The sequence below is a fragment of the Geotrypetes seraphini genome, chromosome 2 (genome assembly GCF_902459505.1).
Source record: "Geotrypetes seraphini chromosome 2, aGeoSer1.1, whole genome shotgun sequence".
NCBI classification, from domain to species: Eukaryota; Metazoa; Chordata; class Amphibia; order Gymnophiona; family Dermophiidae; genus Geotrypetes; species Geotrypetes seraphini.
In genome coordinates this window covers 142,273,132-142,298,452 of record NC_047085.1, presented here as the reverse complement: position 1 = coordinate 142,298,452, position 25,321 = coordinate 142,273,132, and the positions used below count along the sequence as shown (strand labels likewise).

The 25,321-nt window shown below is 42.7% G+C and overlaps 1 protein-coding gene across 6 annotated transcripts in view; it reads right to left on the bottom strand.

Annotated features, from left to right (window-relative positions):
* The window catches only part of ESCO1 (establishment of sister chromatid cohesion N-acetyltransferase 1), a 70,138-nt gene extending 52,272 nt beyond the window's left edge, over window positions 1–17,866 (bottom strand). For 2 of the 6 annotated variants that reach the window (XM_033933914.1, XM_033933916.1), the window contains exon 1: window positions 17,582–17,695. In XM_033933914.1, the coding sequence (XP_033789805.1) occupies window positions 17,582–17,675 (94 nt within the window). In that variant the 5' untranslated portion in view covers window positions 17,676–17,695. Of the gene's footprint in view, window positions 1–364; window positions 425–16,800; window positions 16,962–17,581; window positions 17,696–17,742 lie in introns of those variants that run through there. The other 4 variants (XM_033933919.1, XM_033933920.1, XM_033933918.1 and 1 more) reach the window with 4 other exon arrangements.
* Between the last annotated feature and the right edge of the window lie 7,455 nt (window positions 17,867–25,321).

Below are 25,321 nucleotides of genomic sequence, written 5' to 3'. Positions count from 1 at the left end.
AGGGATTGCTTTCAGACCCAACAGCCTCTCATCTCACCCACCCCAGGTGACACTTTCTATACAGTCCTCCTAAGCCACAGCCTGTCTCCTTCAATTAAGTGACTTCCTCTCAAATTATCTCATTGTTATATAACTGCTTATCCCTCGGATTAAGTAGAACGGAGTCTTGATATATTTTGGGACTCTACCGGGTATCTGATCAGGTCTACTCATTGTTAGAAACAGGATACTGGTATAACGGATCCTTTTGTCTACCTAGTGGAACAACATGCTCTATATCTAACTGAATACTCAAAATGACTATTATCCAATAGCTGATGTGCCTTAATTGTAAAGGAACCAATTCGGTAGACTTAATGCTTGCCTCATTTATCCCTGACGTTGTTGGTTCAAATCCCCCACTGCTCTTTGTGACCCTGGGCAACTGGAACAAAAGAGAAATATGATAAAGGAGCCAAATTTAAATACCACATAGAATATAAGTGGTACATAAATAATTAAAAGATAAATAAATAAAATATAATAGTGGTGCCAGCATTTTACTGCATACCATTTTAATGCAAAAAACCAGCATAAAATCGCCGTTCTAGTGACATCATAACGGTAACACATGATAATGTTATAAGACGTTATTAGGACATCTAAGCAACACCTAAAAGGCGATTCTGCAAAGGACGTCTAACAATATAGACGCGCTTAGATTTGCTCAGCACCGCTCAACGCGATTCTCTATAGTGCATCAGAGTGAAAAAAATTTCCTCCTATTGGTTTTAAAAGTATTACTCTGTAACTTCATCAAGTGTTCCCTAGTCTTTGTAAATCTTGATGCAGTAAAAAATAGATCCACTTGTACCCGTTCTACACCACTCAGGATTTTGTAGACTTCAATCATATCTCCCCTCAGCTGTCTCTTTTCCAAGCTGAAGAGCTCAAACTTTATTAGTCTTTCCTTACACAAGAGGAGTTCCATCCCTTTTATCATCTTGGTTGCTCTTCTGTGAACCTTTTCTACTACTAGCTTCTCCTTTTTTGAGATAAGGAGACCACAACTGAATGCAATACTCATACCATTGAGTGATACAGAGGCATAACATTCTTAGTCATGTTTACCATCCCTTTTCTAATAATTCCTAGCATCTTGTTAGGTTTATTGACTGCCGCTGCACACTGGGTGGAAGATTTCAGCGTATTGTCCACGTTGACACCCAGATCTTTTTCTTGAGCACAGTAGCAACAGAGCAGTTAATGTGGTTAATGGTAAAAGCGGTTGATATAGCTAGTTTAAAAAAAGGTTTGGACAAGTTACTCAAGGAAAAGTCAATAGTCTGCTGTTGAGACAGACATAAGGGAAGCCACTGCTTGCCCTGGGTCAGTAGCATGGAATGTTGCTACTATTTGAGTTTTTTGCCAGGTACTTGTGACTTGGATTGGCCTCCATGAAGACAGGATTATGGGCTAGATGGATCATTGGTCTGACCCAGTAAGGCTATTCTTATGTTCTTCAAAAGAATATAACAACCCCTGGTGTAGCAATAAGCCATAATGAACCTGTTCATGGACCCACTGCAACAGGAGATAACCCACAACAATTAGTGGAAAAAACAAATCAAGAGTACAGGTACAAGATCCTTTATCCTAAATTCCGAAAACTGAAATTTGACGTGACCAGAAAGTAGTTAATTTCCCCAATGTGACACATGCTGAAACACAGGTGCATGCATTTCTCCTGATCTCTGCACAATTCAGGTTGGAGGGCTGGAAAGTGAAGCAATGCAGATTCCGGGGTGGCAAAGAGAAGCAGAAGATATCGGCGCACTGGAAAACAGCAAAGAGAGAGATGCAGATTCCACTCAAGGTGGCAGTGAGAAGCAGAAAATGAAGTGTTTATTTCTGTCAACAGCACAGAAAGTAGAGGTATTGAAGTAGCTTGATGAAAGTGTGTCTGACTGAAGAATATGGTGTGGGAACGACAACCATATATGACTTAAAGAAACAGAAAGATATGATTTTGAAGCTTTACAGTAAGTGATGACCAGAAATTAATGAAAACCAGAAAAACAAATTTAGATTGTGTGTTGATTAAGTGGGTTCAGCAAAGAAGGCATGAACGCATGCCACTAACTGGTTTGATGGTAATGAAACAAGTCAAAAAATACCATCAAGAACTGAACAGTGATGGCAAGTATGAATATTCAGAAAGTTGGCTGCAGAAATTTAAGAAGTGCCATGGTGTTAAATATCTCAAAATCTGTGTGAAAAAGCTTCTGCTGATTACGAAGCATCTGAAACTTCATAAATTTGCTAAGAGGAATCTGATGGAAATATTGGTCCGGAACAAATTTACAATGCTGATAAAACAGCTCTCTACTGGCACTATGTTCCTAGAAAAATACTTTGAAGTCTGCTTAGGAGTTCTGGGTAGGGGCTTATGGTCTGGCTGGGCCTCCTTAATGGGACTGCACTGTTTTCCCCCTTTTTGCTTTTGTTTGTGCCCGAGAGATCCCTCCTTCCCCCCCCTTTTTTTTTTTTTTTTTTGGCTGTTTTGTTAGAATTTGAGGGGGAGGAGGGTTGGTCAGGAGGGAATTGGATGGTGGTGGATTCACATTGTGTTTTTCTATGCAGATATCTGATGATTAGCTGTTTGGATTTCTGTATTGTGAATTTGCTAAGCTTGTGTTGTTCTATTTTTGAAAAATCTTATTAAAATATATTTAAAAAAAATAAAAACACTTTGATCATAGGATACCCAACTACTTAATTCTGGCTTTTGCTACTTTAGTCCTAACCAATAATTACTTTTCTTTTCAGGATATTTAACAACAGCTCAAAGGTAGAGAATGACACGGTGAAAAAATTGGTCCCCGTCACCGCCCCGTCCCCGTCTCACCATCCCCGTCACCGCCCCGTCCCCGTCTCACCATCCCCGTCACCGCCCCGTCCCCGTCTCACCATCCTCTTCACCGCCCCGTCACCGCCACTGCCACCCCATTCACCGCCCCGTCACCGCCACTGCAATCCCATTCACTTTTCTTTATTTACGTATAAAGGAAACATTCTTTAAAACTTTAAAACTTAGTTAAATATTAGTTAATAACTATACAAAAACAAAACACGCAGAGAAAAAATTAATTAATATAAATTCCCTGACTTCCCTGCACTGTCCCCCCTTGAAGCTTCCCAGTAAACATTTTTGGATGGAGATGTCAGTTGTTTAATCTACCGACATATAAAAAAGTTGGACATATATTTTGTAACACTGGAAAAATTGTTTAAACATAAAATATCTTTGTTGACATCTCAAAATCTTCTCCCTAAAAGCTTCAAAATGATGCCTGAAGTTACCTTGGGGGTTCTGAGCACTATTAATTTTAATTTATTACAGCACTCCAGAAATATTTTTCTAATTGTTTTAACTTGGAAAAGCGAACCAGGATTGTCTTAATGAAAGGCTTATGTTTGTACTGCAGCCCTCCTGCCCTCGACGCAAACCCCCCTCCCCCCAACGCCCGCCCCCCCCCCAGCCGACCCGCGACCCCCCTGGCGACCCCCCCACCCCCCTTCCCCGTACCTTTGGTAGTTGGCCGGACAGACGGGAGCCAAAACCGCCTGTCCGGCAGGCAGCCAACGAAGGAATGAGGCCGGATTGGCCCATCCATCCTAAAGCTCCGCCTACTGGTGGGGCCTAAGGCGCGTGGGCCAATCAGAATAGGCCCTGGAGCCTTAGGTCCCACCTGGGGGCGCGGCCTGAGGCACATGGTCGGGTTGGGCCCATGTGCCTCAGGCCGCGCCCCCAGGTGGGACCTAAGGCTCCAGGGCCTATTCTGATTGGCCCACGCGCCTTAGGCCCCACCAGTAGGCGGAGCTTTAGGATGGATGGGCCAATCCGGCCTCATTCCTTCGTTGGCTGCCTGCCGGACAGGCGGGTTTGGCTCCCGTCTGTCCGGCCAACTACCAAAGGTACGGGGAAGGGGGGTGGGGGGGTCGTGGGGGTCGCCAGGGGGGTCGCGGGTCGGCTGGGGGGGCGGTCGGAGGTTCTTGGGGGGGGCGGTCGTTGGGGGGGAAGGGGGGTTTGCGTCGAGGGCAGGAGGGCCTGGGATCCCTCCTGCCCGTAATGTAGTGCGGGGTGGGGTTAGGGGGTCGCCGTGGTCAGGAGGGTTTGGGCTCCCTTCTGGCCCGATATTGTCGGGAAGTCGGCGGTCCTTCGGGGTGGGGGTGCGAGTGGTCCTGCCGGGGGGGGGGATGTATCGGACGTCGGGGAGTCGGCCGGGCAAGAGGGCTTGGGCTCCCTCTTGCTCCGATCGCGGGTGCGGGTGGGAGCGCGTGCGAGCGGTCGTTCGGGGTGGGGGTGCGAGCGGTCCTGCTGGGGGGGTGAATCGGGCGTCGGGCGGTAAATAGCGGTTCCTAGAAGGGGGTACATTGGCCCGCGGGGACAAACCTGTTCACCGTTTCCGCGGTCGGTGAATGGCCTTGTCCCCGTCACCGCAGCGACTGCTAATTTTCTTCCCCGTTTTCGGCGGTGACCCGCGGCTTAAATGCGGTGGCCGCGGGTAAACCGTCACCGTGTCATTCTCTACTCAAAGGTACTGCCAAAGTTGCTGCCATGGCACCCGATATTGCCAACCTATATGTGCATAACTTTGAAGAGAATCATGTTACGAATCATCCTTTTTAAAGACAATATTTGTTTGTACAAGAGATATATCGATGACACAATATTATTCTTTGGCACAGTAGTGTTAATGTCCTTCATAGTTTTCATATTTGGCTGAATTCCAGAGACCAGAATTTTTCACTTAAATTATATTTTCATGCACATGCGATCAGTTTTTGGGATATCATGATCAAGAATGGACCATGTAAATTACTACTTTACTCTACCGAAAGCTGACGGATAGAAATGCCCTTCTGGAGTATACAAGCTTCCATAATCCTGTGCTTAAGGACAATTTGCCCTATAGTCAGTCTCTGAGAGTAAGAAGATTATGTACGGATGTCACTGAATTTCAAGAAAAGGCAAAAGAAATGTCGAAGAGAGGGGAGTGTGTGGTGCAGTGGTTAAAGCTACAGCCTTAGCACCCTGGGATTGTGGGTTCAAATCCACGTTGCTCTTTGTGACCCTGGGCAAGTTGCTTAATCCCCTCATTGCCCCAGGTACATTAGAAAGATTGTGAGCCCACCGGGACAAACATGGAAAAATGCTTGACTACCTGAAAAAATTCATGTAAACCATTCTGAACTCCCTTGGGAGAATGGTATAGAAAATTAAATAAATAAATACATTTTTACTCTAGGGGTTATCCACAAGGATACCACAAGGCTGTTATGAAAAGTAGGGAGAAACCACCTAAACAAACTCCAGATATTGTCTGACATTACTTTTCTCATACCTTTCCAGGGATATTAATCACATCATCAGATCTCATTGACATATTCTCGAGAATCATAAATGCTTTAAAGATAAACATTTGGCACTTGAAATCTCAAAGAGAAGATCGTACCATCAACATTACTCGAGATTGATGGCGAATGACAAGATGAATCTCAGATGGGACCCCACAGTTGTGGTAGATGCAGTATATGTGCTCTTAGTATGAGTACAACTGTATTCACTCATCCTCAAACTTCCAAACAATATCCTCTGCATCATAATGTCACCGGCAATGTCATTTATTTGACTCAATGTCAATGCCTTCTTATTTACATTGGAAAGATCAAAAGGATGATCAAAACCTAGATCATTGAACATAGGAGTTGCATCAATAGAAATATCACTAGTGCACCCTTGGTTGAACATTGGAATGAAGTGGGATACCAAACTGGAGATCTAAGGTTTTTGGTCTTTAAGGTCATTAAACGAAGGAAGAGAGGAGGAGACATGGATCTTATTCTTTCACAAGAAGAACAAAGTGTAATTTATGAGATGAAGACTGTGGCACCTTTTGGTCTCAATTTGGAGATAGATTGGAGCTCCTTCCTCTAAAATCAGAGCTCTCTCATACTAGATTGTTGGTCTATTTATCAGTTTTTGTTTTAAGACTTAATACATTTTGGCCCAGATTCTATAAACGGCGTCTCGATTGTAGGTGGTGAACTGCTGCCTAACCAGCCAATCGGGATGCATGTTTTCTAAAAAAAAAACCCAAAAAAACAAAACTCCCGAGGGAGGATGCCTACATTGGAGGAGCCTCTGGGAGCCTAGGGAAGCATGCAAGCCCGCCTAAGGCTAGGCATGGATTGGCAGGGAAGTAGCCTTAGGCAGCAGTATGCGTCTCCCTAGGCCAGCGGATGACGCGTACATTGCAAGCAGAGGTGGCCACTGAGCTTATCATGGCAAGGGATCTCCCTGCCGCGATAAGTTCAGCGGCCATGGCTGCCCATCCCCCCCCTGAATGATGACAGCAGGAAGGATGCCCAGTCCCTCCCGCCGACACTCCCCATCCCCTGTACATCTCCGGCAGGAGAGATGCCCAATCCCTCCTGCTGAAACCCCCCTCCCAAAAAGTTTGCCCCCACCAGGACCCCACTAACCTCACACAGACCCCCCTACCCCCACGCAGACCCCCCTAAACTGGAATCGATAGCCAGCTGGTCAGCTCATGCCTGCTTCTGGCCGGCAGGCCTGCCTCCGCTGCAATGGCGAGCCTGCCCATTCCAGGTGCATTATGGGATACACCAGGGAGGGGCTAACTGGCCAGATCCCTCAGGCCCCTCCCATGGGGGCCTAAGATTCCATTGGCCCATGTGCCTAAGGCCCCTCCTAATGGAGGGGCCTTAAGCACCTGAGTCAATCAGGCCCCTCCCAGGTGCATCCCAAGTGCAGCGGAGGTGGGCCTCCTGGCTGGACACAGGCAGGAATCATCCGTCCAGCTGATTCCAGGTTAGGGGAAGGTCTGGGGGGGTCCTGGTGGGGGGAAGGTGAACTTTCGGGGGTGTCAGCAGGAGGAATTGGGCATCCGTCCTGCCGGGGAACATTGGGGTGGGTTCATGGGTGCCGGGCATGAGGGACTGGGCATACCTACTGCTGCGATCTTTCGGGGGGGGAATCATGGTGGGTGTCGACATAAGGGACTGGACATCCCTCCTGCCATGCAATGTTCGGGGGGGGGGGGGTGTTCTGGCAAGAAGGATTGGGCAGCCCTCCTGCCGGTAGTCTTCACAGGGGGTGGGACCGGTTTGCCACTAAACTTATCACGTCAGGAATATCCCTTGCCGTGATAAGCTCAGCGGCAATCTGATTCTCCAACAGGCGTCTGTAACATGGACGTCTGTTAGAGAATTGAGTTCTTAGGCGGGCTTAGACGCGATTCTGTGTAAGACGCCCGTGTGGATTATCAACAGCCACTTAAGCGACTTCTGAGACCACACATCCTATACAAAATCCATGCCTAATTTGGTTTTTATAATCTGTGTTTATTGTTGAAATGTATATATTTTAATTTTACATTTTTAGCATACATGCTTGTTTTATTTGAATTATTTTAACATTGTTAGGGTTTTTGTTTTCCCCAGTTGTGTTACGTGTCTCCAAGCTTTTTTCATACTAGATCTCATTATAGGAGTTTCAAGTCTCTTTTTGAATTTCACTGCCTTAGCTATGTGCTCTCCAAGCCTCTTTTTTTATTTCACTGCTCTCCAAGCCTCTCTCTGATGCTTAGCGTTCCAAGACTCATGTTGAATCTCTTTGCCTGACTTACATGCTTCCCAAGACTCTGTTTGACTTTCACAGGTGTCTTTATTAGAACTAAATGTTTGAGGGATCTGGTTCTTTCACTTCAACATTTGGAAGTGTTTTTTGCATCCTGCTGTTCTGGTGAATCGCTCTGACAAGTCCATGATTCTTTCTTCATATCTGTGTTTGGTATTTTGCTATTTTTATCATCTTTGTAATGATTTATATTGTTCCTTTTTCTTTAGTCTGTGGACTACTGCCTACTGTTCATCATTCTCATGCCTTTGAGAGGATCTCTCTATCACCATTCTTACTCTACCTTTTTCAGTTCACTTTCAAGCTGTTTGCATTGAAAGCTTTCTGAGAAATGCTTGTTTTAAACCACAGCATTTGTATGCATTTTTTGTCCTTGGCTAAAAATATGGTTTTTACATTGTATGTTGATAGATAGCCTCTTCATGGTTTCTGTTATGGCACACACTGTTTCAGATAGATATTTATTTGTTTTTTTTTATCTGAGTATAGGATTATTCTAATGGTATGTTTTATATTTAAGAGATTTTTTACATATCTATATATGTTAATAATAGATAGAATTTTTTAATAAATTGATGTATTACATTTTAATCTATAGATTCCTGATGAAAACACTTTATGTGTCGAAACATTGACAATGTCAAGTTGAGCTGTAATCCATTTTATGTGATTCTCCAATAAAGTTTGTGTGTTCCTAAGGAAGGACTATCCTTTCGTCCTCACTTTTTTCTGCTTAGAAAAACACTAACAGCCGATGAACAAGCACCATCTGGTTTTATGGACACAAAGGACAAGGTAACTGTTCTTGCATCTACCAATGCTGCAGGCACACACATATATGTTGCAGTGATTGGAAAAAGCCAACATCCCTGATGTTTGAAAGGTGCATGTCATCTACCTGTGGACTATTATGCTAACAAGAAAGCACAGGTAACCAGAGAAACATTTACTGATTGGTTCCACAACTGCTTTGTGCCAGCAACAAGAGCTCATTGTAGAGAAGCTGAACTGAAAGAACTGTGAAATTTTACTGGTTCTAGTCAACTGCTCTACATATCTACCTCAAGAACTTCTTGTGAAAAACAATGTTTCTGCCATTTACCTTCCACCCAATGCGACATCCTTACTACAGCCTTGTGACCAAAAATTTTACATTCCATGAAGACCAAGTATAAAGACCATTTTCTAAACTGCATGCTTGATGCAATTAATAGAGGCATAAGAATTCCAGACTTTCTTAAGGAATTCAGTCTTAAGGTTGCCATTTATATTTTTGCCTGAAAAGCTGTAACTAGCTAGATCAACATTACAAAATGCTTGGTGTAAACTTTGGCCATCAACAATGTTTGATGAAAATGAACCTGTAGAGGAAGACTTTGAAGGTTTCCATATCAGTGATGAAATGCTGATGATCAAACCTCATTGCTTATGCCAGGCAGCTGATATTAATGAAGTGAATATTGACAAAGATGCATCTGTTGTACATTCTTTCAGTGATGGCGAGATTGCTGATATGGTGTTAAATAAATAAAAGCTTGAAGATAGTAGTAATGATGAAGACCTTGTGAACACTGGAGAAAAAATCCCTATAGTACAACTCTTTCTTCAGTCACGTACATTCTTTCCATAAGCAACATAGTGCTCGTTCATCAGCTGTTGTCAGTGTTGGAAAATTGTTGGCATGTGCATGCCTATATTTTATTTTATTAAATATTTTATCTGTTTTACATGAAAATTTGAGGCAGGGACATGTCAGCCAGTGCAGGCATATGACAGATTGAAGGCTCTTTGGTGAACAAGATTGTTTGAAGCTTTTGAAATGTTTTAACGTTTGCCTTATTTTGAAATTTAAAAAAAACAAAAACGTTTGGTGGCAATTTTATGGCTTTATGGTCTGTCTTTCTGACTTAAGATTACTATTCTGAAAACCAAAAAACTCCCTAAATGATATTTGCTTGGTCCCAAGGATTTTGGTTAAAGGATCTTGAACCTGTACTACCTATGACTAAGTGGAACCCTGATGATAAAATGGATGTAAAATACTGCTACTTTTATGCCATAATCCCTATTCTAAAAATAAAAAAGTATGATTATTATTATTATAGGAATGATTATTTTCATTCATTAAGTCCTGCAAGACATAACAAAATTCACTTATATACTGCAGTAACCTCTCGGTTCAATGTGGTTAACAAGCACAGTGTATTATAATCACATTCAGAAGAATTTGTCAAATAAGTAGGAGTTAGAGTTTATCAGGAAAGAAAAGGGTTTATCCCATGATCCAGCTTGAAAAGATAAAATTCTATGGAAAAATCTTTTGTATATGCAACCTTTTACAGCAGGAAATGTAAATACTGTAATTAAAATGCCAAGAAAAACATTCTCTGTCAGTAAATTTAAAGTGATCAGTAATATAATCAGGTATAAGGAACAAATAATGTCTTGTAACAGGTACAACCTAACTTGAATAATATTCTTGCCTCAACTGGGAGCCAATGTAGCTTCCACCAGAATTTAGTTACATGATCAATTTTTTTCAAGTTGAAAAGCAACCAAACCGCTATGTTCCTGAATGATCTGCAACCTTTTTACTGGAGGCTAGATAAATGATGTTTCAGTAATCCAGGGAACTCAAAATCAATGATTGTACCAGTAGTCTGAGGAAGGATCAACATATGCCCTAATCGATTGCAATTTCCATAGCATAAAATAAGTTTTCATAACTAGTGCATTAATTTGAGCATCAAGTGATAGATTTTGGTCTAAATAAACCCCTAAAATTTTTAGAACTGGCATAATAGGGTATGTAATGCTGTTCAACTTTATAGTGTTCTCTGTGATTGTATTGGAAGGTGATGCCAGGAAGATTTTAGTTTTGTCTGGGTTGAGTTTAAAGTCCTTCATCCAGGAGTCCACTGTCTAGATCAGGGGTGTCAAACACAATCACATAAGGGGCCGAAATCTAAAACACAGGCTAAGTCAAGGGCCAAATGTTTTATTAAGATATTTAAACCTCCTTTTACGAAACTGCAATAGCAGTTTCTAGTGCGAGGAGCTGCACTGAATGGCCTGCGCTGCTCCCGACGCTCACTGAGTTCCTATGAGTGTCGGGAGCAGCACAGGCCATTCAGTGCGGGTCCCCGCACTAGAAACTGCTATTGCAGTTTCGTAAAAGAGGGGGTTAGTCTTAGTAGAAGTATACTGTAGATCCTTTCTTACCCTTAGACACCTGTGGCGCGGTCAGGCACTTGTGTGGAGCACCCTGCTCTAACCTAGCTTTTACACTGAGACTGGGTCCTTCTGCCTGCAAATGGGTACTGAGGCAGCGTGGTGAGGAACTTGGAACGCCGCTGGGACTGGGGCTACACAGTCAGGCACTTAGATTAAGCACAGTCACCGCGAGTCACATAAAATGGCCAGTTGGGCCGGATTCAGCCCCCCAAGCCTTGTGTTTAACATGTGTGGTCTAGATTAGTGAAGAGATAAATTGTAGAGTATCTGCTGATAAAGATAGGATTGGGACTATAACTGTTATATCGTCCGCAAAGCTAAAGTGTATGATTTTAAAGGAAGCTAATTGTGTTCCTAAAGAAGCTAGATAAAGATTAAACAGTGTTGAAAAAAGAGGTGATCCTTGTGGTACTCTACATGTATTTTTCCATTTAAATGAATAATTTTCATTTCAAACCTGATAGGTATGACTCTCTAGGAAACCTTTAAACCCTAGGAAAGCATAAGAATAGCTTTACTGGGTCAGACCAATGGTCCATCAAGCCCAGTAGCCGGTTCTCACGGTGGCCAATCCAGGTCACTGGTACCTGGCCAAAACGCAAGAAGTAGCAATATTCCATGCAACCGATCCAGGGCAAGCAGTGCCCTCTTAGTAGCATGTAGAAGCAGTTACCTTCAAATAATACAAAAAGCTTCAATTAAATTAATAACTAAATCTAGAAAGTTTGATCATGTAACACCACTTCTTAAAAATGCTCACTGGCTTCCAGTTATTCATAGAATAACGTATAAACTATGTATAATTACTTTCAAAACCCTCTATAATATGACCCCTGCTTTTTTATTTAAGTTATTAATTCCATATTCTACTAGGAGAATATTAAGATCTAACGAACAAAACTTATTGTCTATTCCTTCGTTGAAAATTATAAACACTAGACGACAATTTATTTTTTCTTGTACTGCTCCGCAAACTTGGAATGCCCTCCCAATTTTTTTAAGGGAAGAGAAGGACTTTGGAAAATTTAAAAGTAACTTAAAAACATTTCTTTTTAAGGATGCCTTTACAAACTAATTTTATGATCTTATTACTCTAATTTTTATTATATTTTTTAATTTGTTACCCTTTTGTATTTTCCCTTAATGTCTTTTCTTTACTTTAATGAATTGTATTTCATCCCTCCGTACCTAATGTTAAGAATATGTTAAATTGAGTGTAAGTTTGTCCTTTTTAAGTATTTTATGTATTGTATTGTCTCCCAACAAATGTAAATTTTAATATGTACATCGCTTAGAAGTCTGATTAAGCGATTAATCAAGAAACCTAATAAACTTGAAACCTTCTAAAACACAGACCTTCATAAGAATATACTCCCTTCTTGAATCAAGTGATGCCTTGAGCAGAAGCAGAGGCTGCATTAAACTTTACTTGTTATTAAGTGTTCCTGCTGGGTTGGAAGTGTGAGGATCTCAAGTTTTTTTTATTTTGAGATAGCATTGAGAATGGCTCACAAAGAGAAGGAGAAATAGTAGGAAGCAAATTCTAAGATGATGGCTCGAGCTTCTCGGTTAGCTCTGCTTGGACTTTGGAAATCGTGATGAAGTACGGGCTCTGGTGGAAGCTGCATTAGATATGCAATTGCAGCAAATGCACTATAGAACAGAAGTCTCTCAGAGCATTTCAACAGCATAGATTTGGAGATGTATATGCAGTAACCACATAAAATTACAGGAATAAAAGGCCCAGTCTGCACAGCATGATTTGGAACAACTTTAGCTCCATCGTATGTTCCATACGACAGATGAACGTAAACTTGATGCTATGGAGGGCCAGTCTAGGTGCAGTGGGGCTTCCTGAATCCTTGCAAGATGCACAACTTGTAGGAAATCTGGAGACTTGGCTTGCACAATTTTTGAACCTGGAATTTCAGTGGGGACCTTTTAAAATAGAGTGGGCTTGCAGGCTGGGTGTTAAAGAGTAGTGACATAGAACATCTACATATAGTTGTTTTCCTTGTACTAAATTCTGAACATATTTTACAGGTTCTGAAACAATGGAAACATTTGGACTATGTCAATCAGAAAGCACTGTGCTTTCAGGACTTTACAGTTAAAGTGCATACTCAATGTAAAGTTTTTATGCCCTTATGCATAGAATTATACGATCAGAAGATTCAGAGTGTCTTTCTTTATCCAATGCAACTTTGGATTGCCTATGATAGACAAACACATTTCTTGATATCTGTAGATGCAGCAAATCCCTATTTTTTTCATCAAAATATTCCAGCAAGAGAAAAAAACCTTAGGGAGCTTTGGATCTCTATGCAATACCAGTAGACAGGGCTGTGGAGTCGGAAGATAAATCCTTCAACTCCAACTCCTCAGTTTCTGGTACCCACGACTCCATCTTCAGGTACCCAAAATTGTCTCCAACTCCTCGACTCCAACTCCACAGCCCTATGAGTCCAGTTGGAACTGAGCATGAAGCACAGGAAATGTTCGAATGGACTCCCCCTCCAGGAATTGGCTAAAGTACTGCAACCCTTTTTGTTCCCATCTCCAAAATATCCCCTCTTCCCTACCCGGTACAAAATCAGGGGCAAACCTCAAAAGTAGATGATGTAGCCCCTTAACCTTACCCAATAACTGTCGTGCATCTCCTTTCCAGACTCACAGATTAGGTACAGCCAGGAGGTCCTTTTCACCAGTAGATAAATCCTTCGACTCCTCAGTTTCTGGTACCCAAGACTCTAATTTCAATTCCATGTACCCAAAATTGTCTCCGACTCCTCAACTCCACAGCCCTGCCAGTAGGCCTGGAGAACTATGATGTTTGGACTCTTACATAAAGAAGCTATGTTTTTACTAGTTATTTACGGAACACAGAAGTGTGGAATGTTTAATATGTCCCTAGTTTCTTGTACAATATGTTTAAGAATTGAGGGGCATGTGGCTCTAAATACTGTTTTGAGGGGTGTATTGGGTTTGGTTGTGACAAGGGGAGGTTGGGAAAGGGGAGCTAACATGATAAGTCCCATGGAGAATGGGGTTTGGGTTTGGGTTTGGAAATTATGGTGTGTGGGAGTACTATAGATTTAAATGATGACTATTTGTTATAATTTATGCCAACATTTTGTAATCTGGTACCAAGGATGGATGCATTATTTGATATATTTGTCAACAATAAAACAGATTTACACATAGAATAAGTCCCTTTCTTTTTTAGCTCCATTTGCTTTGTTTTTTTTAATTATAGTATAGCAACCCTTCAGTGTGCCAGTCCAAACCTCCAAACCTCACTCCCACCCCTTCTCCATCAGCACAGCTGCAAGATTTCTCACAAGTTGTGCATCTTGCAAGGATTCAGGAAGCCCTACCAGGCATAAATTTTTATGCCTAGACTGGCCCTCCATATCATCAAGTTTACGTTAGAGGTCTGCTCGGGAACGAGGATCGCAGGAATCCCGTGGGGATCCCCCCCATCTTTATGGGACTCCCACGGGGAACTCCCCCGGCCCACGGGACTCTCATGGGGAACCCCCCTCTTGGCCTACGGGACTCCCAAAGGAATGGAAACAGAGGTCTACTTCCTGAGGCCTACCTAAATTCCGGTGATGCAGCTGTGAGACCAGTCTGGTGCCACGGTGGAGACAGCCATGCTGAAAGCCTTTGCGGATTGGTTTGGCAGCGGGGCAAGAACAGGAAGCAAGGCTCTCAGCTCAGTACGTGCTGAGCTCACAGCTCAGTATGTACACAGCTGAAAGCCTTGCTTGCTGAATGGTCAGCAAGGCTAGAGCAGAAAGATAGAGGGACATGGTGACAAGACAAAAGTGCGCCGAACAAAGGTGTAACAACATTACAGAACAGACAATTGAGCGCAAGACTCCAACGCGCCGCCATAAAAGTATAATTTAAAGAGCTCTGAGGGGGGATTTGGGGGGAACCCCCACACACACTTTATATAATAGTGTTCATGCTACCATTGGTGGGGGTACATTATACAGAAAATGTAACTTTTCCCTAAAAAATAGGGAAAAAGTTGTTTCCTCTATATTGGGGGTTCCAACCCCCCCCCCAACGGCAGCACGAACACTATTAAGTAAACTGGGGGGGTTCCCCCTCACACACACCCTCGGAGCTCTTTAAAATAAACTTTTACGGTAGTGCGCTGGAGTCTTGCGCTCAATTGTCTGCTCTGTAATGTCAGTGCGCCTTTGTCCCGAGCACTTATGACTGTGAACCGAGGAACATGGACCAGATATTGAGCCACGTGAGTTGTTAAAAAAGGCATAGGATAAATACGAAACGAACAGAATGAAAACTGTCATTATCTTCGCTTAAGCTTTAGCAATGTTATATCTACAGCTCGGAAAGGAGAGTAGAAAACCCTTACATACCCCATCCAATTAACCCCAGTTCAGGGATACCACTGGAAGCCTGTGGAAATATTTTAGACTCCCAGGCCAGAGATACCAGTGGAAATGTAAATGGGGGTTTGATTCTGCTAGTCTAGGAACCAAGCCCTCTGGCTCCCACATGATCTCATCAAAGAGGCTACACACAGTACTCGTTATTTCTGGCTAAGGATGGTGGATAATAGGAGCCGCAGAGTTACCAATCATGAAAAGCACTAGGCTGTGCTATTCCCTCCCACATTCTGCTATGCAGACATCACTGGCTCATGTACCTGCTCCCAGAGTAGTGATCCGCCCAGCACCCCAAAGGCCCCGATACTGGCGAGACTCAAAGAGACTGAGCAGAGGAGGCAGGAGATAAGGAGGTGCTTCGGAAAGGCAGAAGGATTCAAAGAAACTGTGGAATTGATGATCCTGATGAAATATTTTTACTTGTGTTTTATATTTTCATATTGTGTTTTATTTTTTAATTCTGCACCTTTTTCCAATAAAGATTTCGTCAGGATCAAGAATTCCAGTTTCTTTTGTGTTTGCGCTGCTATTTTCCTTGTGGAATCTCTTTGGTGGAACCCTTTTTTTGCTTTCTGCTCCGGTAATTAACTTATAAACCCCCTTTTACTAAGGTGCGTTAGCTGCTAACGCATCTATAGAATATAATGGACACATTAGCATTTAGTGAGTGCTAGCACGCCTTAGTAAAAGAGGGGGTTTATAAGTTAATTACCTGAACAGAAAACAAAAAAAAAGGGTTCCACCAAAGAGATTCCACAAGGAAAATAGCAGCGCAAACACAAAAGAAACTGTGGAATTGATGATCTTGTTAGAAGTAATTGCTACTTTTTATGGGGACAGGCAACTTTTATGGGGGGGACGGAGGGGATTCCTCGCAGAAACAGGCAGGGAGAGAGGGGATTCTCGCGGCAATTTTTCTCTAGTTTATGTTCCATCTGTTGTAAGGATGAAAAAAATCAATGGTATCAATCCAAGCCGGCTGGGATTGATACCATTGATTTTTTTCATCTGCAGGTTCCTGATGAAGAGACTCTGAGCTCAACTGGGCTTGGTTGAACTTGGTATCGAACTCGGTATCCGGGGAGGGGGAGGGGTATATTTATCATCTTCCCCTTGTCCTTGCTGCTTGATTTATGAAGACGATTTAAAGCTAAGTCTATTATCATTGTTTGGGGAGTTGGCTGGGGGGTTCTCAGAGTGGTCTCAATGACACTGGTGTCTATTTAGATATTTCACTATGTTTTGATTCACATTTTGATTTAAGGCACACATGCGGTGCCCGATGATGGTGTGCAGGTGGGGGTATGGTTGCCTCTACCTTGTGGAGTAAGTGCTGGAGAAATTCTCCCATTGCTGATCCTACACACTGAGGGCACCCTATCACTTTAATTAATTGCTCACTAGAAGATTTTTTCAAGTTATGTTTATACTCACAGTGTTTTTCGTCTTTGAGTTACCACTCTCGGAATCTTGTGACTTTTGCTGCCTTGCTGTTAGTATCTATACATGTCAGGACATTGGTGTCTCTGCATGATAGTATCACCTTCCAAATCCACCTGGCTAGATACCTTTGATGTCTCCCTTCCTGGGATCTCCTAAAAACACAAAGGTCTCAATAGGGCCCGCCAGGTACTATTTTGAGGCCCTTGATATTTTTATCAGAATCACAAAAGTAAAATAAAACACTTTCTTGATCATATATCTCTCTAGCTATAAATGACAATATTATTATTAAGACTTAGCCAAAAGGAAAGGTTTTACCTCATGCAAAATTGTCATTTCTTTAATAAGACATTAACTATTTTTTCTGAGGCCCTCTAAGTACCTACAAATTCAAAATATGGCCCTGTAAAGGGTTTGAGTTTGAGACCAGTGTCCTACATCTAGATAACATTAGAAGTCATTGACTGGAATGACAAAAGTTAGAAGCTCAATGGTCTGGTTAAGATGAACTGGAAATATTACAAATACATTTTTTTACACAAGACCCAGTCTTTAGAAATCGTAAGTAGGGTTCCACGCACGCTAACACCTGCAGCTCCAATATTATTGCAGGAAAACTGCCCTATGTTAGCATCACGAGTGAAGCTTGCAAAAGTAGCTCAGAAGACGTTCTTTACTAAATTCCAAGCAAGTAATAGCCTATGCATTGATGACTTGATATGCCAGATCCTCTTCGAAAACCCAACTACCTCTGTGCCATAACCAGACATACCAAGAGACACGCATTTGACTATTCTCGCGTTCTCACATGCCGAGCGCCCCTCTTGACCCAGGATCCCTCCTCCGCCTCCCCCGTGGGCTGCCATCTCTCCCTCTGTCTTCTGCTCTATCCAGTCCAATATCTCTCCCTCAATCTCAAGCACCCCATCCTACCTTCAAACTCATGCTGAGGTCGCCCGATACCGGCCCCGACGTTTTCCTCCTCCGGAGCCCCGCCCCCTTTGACGCAATATCGCTCCCTCGGCCTCCTTCCGCCTTGCCGGAAACAGGAAGTTACATCAGGGGAGGTGGGAGGGATGCTGGAGAAGGGGAAGAAGTTGTTTCAGAGGGGACAGGGTGATAGAGAAGCTGTGGTGTTTGTAATGGGTGACACGCAGGGGTGCACGAACATGAGAGATGCTGGGTTGGAGTTGTGAGTGTGAGAGAGAGAAAAATACCAAATGGGGACGGAGGGGAAGACGTTGCGTGTGAGTTGTCTTCTTCCGGGTTGCCTCTCAACGCACTAGGAAGTGTTGTTACTTCGGTTGGCTTCGACCTCATCCCTGTGTTGAGGCTGCCTGAGAACTGCCTGGAGAAAGGGCCCTGGAACCGTTCTTTGATATCTCCAAGGAGAGCGCTGCCGCCCCGAGCCGTACTTTGTGACAGACCTAGCCTGTGTACAGTAAAGGGCATCAGAACAGAAGCCTCTGTTTCAAGTTAAGCTGTCAAGAATTATACGTACTGCCTCGCAATTTATTTATTTGGATTGACCCAAAGTCATTGGTTTGAATAGTAATGAAGTACTTTTAAGTATTTTCCTTATCTGTCCCTGCAGGCTCACAATCTGTGGTACCTGGGGCAATGGAGGGCTTGAGTGACTTGCCCAGTCACAAGGCATAGGCTGGAATCGAAGTCAAAGCCTCAGGCGCTAAGGCAGTATGGGTGGTAGCTTTATTTTACTGTTGTAACTCTAAAAAAGGATTTCCCTTTTAACTACTTTAAATATAATTTCCTAAACCATTTTCTGTGTGTCATGTTCTACATGTGGAGATGGCTTTTACAAAAATGTGTGGATGTAAAAGCACAGTTACTTCCTGTAACAGGTGTTATCCAAGGACATAGCTCACAGATGGGTGACATCATCCACAGAGCCCAGTACAGGCAGTGCAAAAGTGTACTATCACTTTAACTTCTTTAGAAGTCTCGAGACCGCACATGCGCCTTCCCCCCTGACATTGGTTCAGGGAATCATCAGTTCAGTTAAGAAGCCAACTAGGGAGGTGGGAGGGTTGTGAGAATATCTGCTTGCTGTCCCTAGATAAACCCTGTTACAGGTAAGTAACTGTGCTTTATCCCAGGACAAGCAGGCAGCATATTTTCACAGATGGGACAACCTAGTTACTTCAAATGGGATGGAGGGAAGTTGATGACTAAATATAGAATACATTTTGTAGAACTGCTTGGCCAAACCGACTAGCCCCTCTGGAATTAGTCTCCAGACAGAAATGGGATGTGAAAGTATGGATTGGGAACCTAGAATCTGCTTCATGTCCACAATTGTAGAGGAATGGAGTGAACAGCACTGGTTGCCGTACATGAAGAAGGACATTGTACTACTCAAAAGGGTCCAGAGAAGAGCGACTAAAATGATTAAAGGCCTGGAGGAGTTGCCGTACAGTGAGAGATTAGAGAAAACGGGCCTCTTCTCCCTTGAAAAGACTGAGAAGGGGACATGATTGAAACATTCAAGATAATGAAGGGAATAGACTTAGTAGATAAAGACAGGTGGTTCACCCTCTCCAAGTTAGAGAGAACGAGAGGGCACTCTCTAAAGTTAAAAGGGGATAGATTATGTATAAACGTAAGGAAGTTCTTCTTCAGAGAGTGGTAGAAAACTGGAACGCTCTTCCTGAGGCTGTTATAGGTGAAAACTTCCTCCAGGGATTCAAGACAAAGTTAAACAAGTTCCTGCTGAACCGGAACGTACACAGATAAGGCTAGTCTCAGTTAGGGCACTGGTCTTTGACTTAAGGGCCGCCGCATGAGCGGACTGCTGGACACGATGGACCACTGGTCTGACCCAGCAGCGACAATTCTTATGTTCTTATGACTTGAATATAAACCAAGGTTAGAAATTTGGGTTATCATGATGAGCCAATCTATAGAGACTGTTCACCCTCTCTCCCCATCAGCTATCTCATAAGTCACTAAATATAATACAAGTATCTGTAATGCATATATCCTAAAGCTAACATATTCACAACAAGGCCCCTACATAAGAAAACACAACTACAAACAAACACAACTACAAACAACCACAAACTTAAAAAATGTACACAAAAATCAGATTTAAACCTCAAGAAGCCATATGCAATTCAACACTAGCAAAAGAAACAGCACTCTACACTTTGGAATATAAAAAAGCAGTGCAAATTTACAATAAAATTGCTTTTTCTGTGCATGAAATTAAAAATAAAACTATTTTTTTCTACCTTTGTTGTCTGGCCATTTTATTCAGGTTTATCTCAGTTTCTGCTTTTTTCAGTCTTTTCTTAATTTTCTTTCCAGGGTCTGCAGTCTATCTGCCTCTTCTCATTCCTGTCTTCACTTCCTCTCCTACATTCATCTCTAATTTTAACCTTTTCCTTTGTTTTCCTCCATTTATTTTTCTACATCTCTATCTGCTTCTATTTCTCCAGTGGGTTTTTTTTTTTTTTGCTAACTCTTCTCCCCTTCATTCTGTCTTGCCTCTTCCATTCAGCATATCTTCTCCTCTCTTTCCTACCAACACCTCATTTCTCTCTCTCCACCTCCATCCATCTTTCTACAGAGTCACGGGGTAGGGGCAGGCCCAACATGCAAGGCAAGCAGCTGATTAACATAAGAATTGCCACTGCTGAGTCAGACCAGTGGTCCATCATGCCCAGCAGTCCGCTCACGCAGCGACCCTCTTGTCTAAGACCAGCACCCTAACTGAGACTAGCCCTACCAGCACACGTTCTTGTTCAGCAGAAACTTGTCTAACTTTGTCTTGAATCCCAGGAGGGTGTTTTCCCCTATAACAGCCTCTGGAAGAGCGTTCCAGCTTTCTACCACTCTCTGGGTGAAGAAGAACTTACGTTTGTACGGAATCTATCCCCTTTCAACTTTAGAGAGTGCCCTCTTGTTCTCCCTACCTTGGAAAGGGTGAACAACCTGTCTTTATCTACTAAGTCTATCCCTTTCAGTACCTTGCAGCAGTCCTCCATGTTGTTTGCTGGCCACTGGGAGGAAGGGGAGTGAGGAATCAGCGGCAAATCCAAATTGTGAGTAGCCCTGCCTTCGGTCCTGTCCTGGGCCTGTTAAACCAGCTGGCAATAACGAAGCCAGACACCACGGGGGCCTTCCCTCTTACTAAATTGCTATAGGCTCTGCCGGTATCAATCCCACCCCTCAAAATCAGAAGTAACTTCACAACGGGCGGGATTGAGACTGGCAGAGCCTATAGCAATTTGATAAGAGGGAAGGTCCCCATGGCGTCTGGCTTCGTTATTGCCAGCCAGGAACGTTTGTTAAAAATACACAATTTTTACATATTTGGAAAAAATACAAACTACATTTAAATTATAAAGTAACGATATTAGCTAATAAGTTGAAATTATATATTTGAGAACAAAGTCATATCACAAAATAACAGACAAAATTTGATGGGGATAACTTCATTATTACAGGAGCCACAGAATACTAAACTTTGAACTTTTTGAGTACGGTCCATTTTTTCGGCCCACTTTTGAGGCTTTTTACATACCTCAGTTTCAAAATATGAAAATCCACATTTGTTCCATTGAATAGATTGTAAAAGGTTGTATAATATTGCTAAGTTTCATTGGTTTTGCTTCAATGGCCAAGGAAATATTTTTGACTCAAAGTTGCCAACATTGAGGAGGGATATTGTACATCAGGGGTGTCCAATCTGCGGCCCCGTGAAGTATTTTGTGCGGCCCTAGTCGAGGGCAATGCAGTGTTTTCCTCTGCTGCCCCCATCTTGCCAGCTCCCTCCTCTGTCATGCTGCAGCATTTGCCAGTTTGTGCGGCTCCAGAAAATTTTTTTTCGGCCAGTGCGGCCTAGGGAAGCCAAAAAGTTGGACACCCCTGCTGTACATGGTTGTGTCATGGTATCAAACAAAGAGCTATATCTCCACAAGTATTCCACTGGCAGATCTTAAACTTTACCAGAGTTCATTTGGGTCATGTAAGATTCAGCATACAAAGTTTCATCAAAATCCATGATGGTGAGGTGGGTGACTTTTCTAAAATTAGACCACATGACATGGAATAAATTAGTTATGGTGATGAAGTGACCATGAATACAGTTTACAAGTAGTTCAAGTGATTTCATAATGGTTGTGAATTGGTTGAAGACGAGGAGAGATCGGGACAACCTTCAACTGTCACTATTTGTCTCCATTTTCAGTGTCCCTTCTCTTCCATTGTTCCTGCACTCTGTAGCCAGCAACTTGCCCTCTCCCTTCCACCTGCACATTGGTGACAGCAGCTATCAAGACAGACTGCTGATGTTGTGTCCTTCCCTCTGCGAGTCCTGCCTATGTGGAAACAGGAAGTTGAAACAAATAGGCAGGACTCAGAGGGAAGGCCTCGACATCGGCAGCCTGTTGAAGAGGGCCGTAGGGAAGGGGGTGCAGGTGGAAGGGAAAGGGACAGATGGGAAGGCTGCCAGAAGAGAAAGGAACTCCAGAGCATAATGCTGACCCCGGCTGGGTAATTTCTTTTTTAGGCTGCTGCCACCCCCCACCCCAAAATGGCAAAATCCAGACTACAGCAAATTAGAAAAGCTGCCCAGACATCAAATGGAGCCCCCAAAAGAGGACATGTCCAGGGAAATTCAGATATCTGGTAACCCTAGGTTCATTTTGATGGCCTCTACATATCCTATGGATTTGTTCGTCTGTTATTTACTTGCAGCTTCTTGCTCTGTACAGGTGATTCACACCCAGTTTAGTCACTGTTTTTGGTGTTCACCTCCTTGGTGTATATATTTATCACAATTCCTTGAATATTAAATATTTTTGAACAGTTTAGTGTCATTGCAAATTTAATCACCTCACTCGTTTCAATTTCCAGATCTTTTATAAATAAGTTAAATAGCACCGGTCCACTGTTTATTCTCCTCCATTGAGAAAAATGACCATTTAACCCTACCCTATCGGCCTCTTTTACAAAGCCACACTAGCGACTTCGCTGCACTAACGGCCCCAAAGCCCATAGAGATTTAAAGGGCTTCAGGGCTGAACTTTGCCACCTATCCCACGACTCTTTAATTTTCTCAGGAGCTTCATGAGGAACTTTATCAAAAGCTTTCTTAAAATCTAGATACACTACATCAGGGGTGTCCAATGTCGGTCCTCGAGGGCCGCAATCCAGTCGGGTTTTCAGGATTTCCCCAATGAATATGCATGAGATCTATGTGCATGCACTGCTTTCAATGCATATTCATTGGGGAAATCCTGAAAACCCGACTGGATTGCGGCCCTCGAGGACCGACATTGGACACCCCTTTATCCACATGTTTATTCACATCTTCAAAGAAGTCAAGCAAATTAGTGAGGCACTATCTCTCTCGGCTGAAGATAATCCCATGCCGAAGGAGCAAGCCACTTCAGAAAGGAAGAAAGCTGAACACACAGTTTCTGCCAGCGGGCTACTGTAGAGAGATGCAGCCCGCTGCCGGGTCGAAAGGTATCCGAGCGAATGCATGGGTGTCAGATGGTTCATTCTTGTCTCTTTTTTATGTTTTGAATCTGACAATGTAACCTAGGTCTTCCAGCACATGAAGCACCTGCTCCAAAGTGCAGCATCACTCAGCCAACAAGGGAGCTCTGATCAGCAAGCCCTCTAAATAAGGGTGCTCCTGGAGAGCTATCTGCCATAGGTAAGCCGCCACCACTACCATCACCTTAGTGAAGGTCTGGGGCATTGAAGCCAGTCCAAAGGGCAGGGCCAAGAACTGATAATGCCATTCCAACCTGAACCCTCAAAACTTAGCAGTGGATCGGAAAAATGGGGATGTGCAAGCTTGTCTAAGAAGAAAAAACAAAACCTGCAGACAATGTACACGGACCGTGTTGGGTCCCTTGGTTGGTAAAAAGGTTTTTATATTACTGCGTTTTAACTTTGGAATAATAAATTTTTGCCTGCATCGTGTACATTGTCTGCAGGTTTTGTCTGCTTCGGTGTTTCTCCTACAGTTTTGGTTGGATTTCTTTTTGTTGCTCTCAATTGCTTATTCCAACATGGCCTTTCCCGCCTGGGATCATATTTTCAGTTTTCCGGAAGAAAGGCTCAGTAATTTACTGGAAGAACAACCTGTCATTGAAGAAGAGGAAGACAATTCTACATCAACTTTTGATGCTTGGAAGGATATCATTTTTATGAACAGAGAGGTCATTAGAGCAGACCTCCACTTTGCCTTCTTATTGGAATACTGCCGGAAACAAATGATTCCCAGAGGTTTGCGTATTATGAAAGGACCCACAATGTACCATGATGACCAGGCTTTTCTTGATAGTTGGTGTTGTATTCTGAACAAGTGTTCATTAGATCTTATGATCCTTTTGATCGAAACTTCCAAACAGAAGTCAGACACGATCAGAACGAAACTTGAAGATAAATTGGAATTTGTCAAAAAAGAAGATCCTAGTTTTGATCACATCATACAAGATGTAAACAATAAAATGACAGAATATAGGAAAGAGATCAAAACTAACAAAATGGACAAATTGAAACGTGACACAGTGGACTATTAGAATGGTAGCATATATCTCTGGTGCAAATCTAGAGTCTATCAAAGACAGAGATCACTGCATAGATCCACGTCTAGAAATAATAGATTCCAAAAGAGACAAATGGGATAGCGAAACTCACATCAATGCTCCTAACCATACACAGATAGGAGATCGGGGCCGCAAACAGATACAAAGTTGTTCAGATGAGGAATACACTTCTACAGTGACCAGTCCTATCAACACTAACACACCCATTGTCTCTAGCCCACACCAAGATAGGTCATCACGTAACACTCATAGGTCATCATGTAGTAACCATAACCATTTTTTAGAACTACTTTGGAGTTCTACAAATCAAGATATACAAACATACAAGACCCCGAGAGACATGAGCAACAGAAGTCGGTACAGAGGTTATCAGAGAGGTGGATCAATACAGGGCACCATACAGGGGCGGGTACAGAGGCCCCTACAGGGGCAGGGGGCAACCCAATCCCTATCAGAGGGATTGGTAAATGAGATACCCGTCATTAATCTCTCCTCTCACTCATTACCAGCAACACAGATAAATGTTTTACAAAAAGGTCTTTCATTTGTCCCTACTACCCGATACAATGCTTTCCAAACACGTATTGATCTTTACAAATTCAAAAGGAAGTTACATATACATCATTTCTTTAATAAAGATCAGTTCATTAATACATATACGGATTCATCTATCTTAAAAAAGAAATCTAAATGGATCCCTCCAGGTACTTGTGACCCTGTTATTACCACTTTTTATGAATGTGTGCTTAGAAACATTGCAAACATGGAGAAAAAACATAGATATGTGAGACACAAAACAAAATATGGACCAATTAGAGTTGAGAGCAATTGATGAACTCAATAAGAATCATGATATAGTCATTAAACCAGCAGATAAGGGTGGTGGGATAGTAATCATGGACAGAGAGAAATACGTTCAAGAA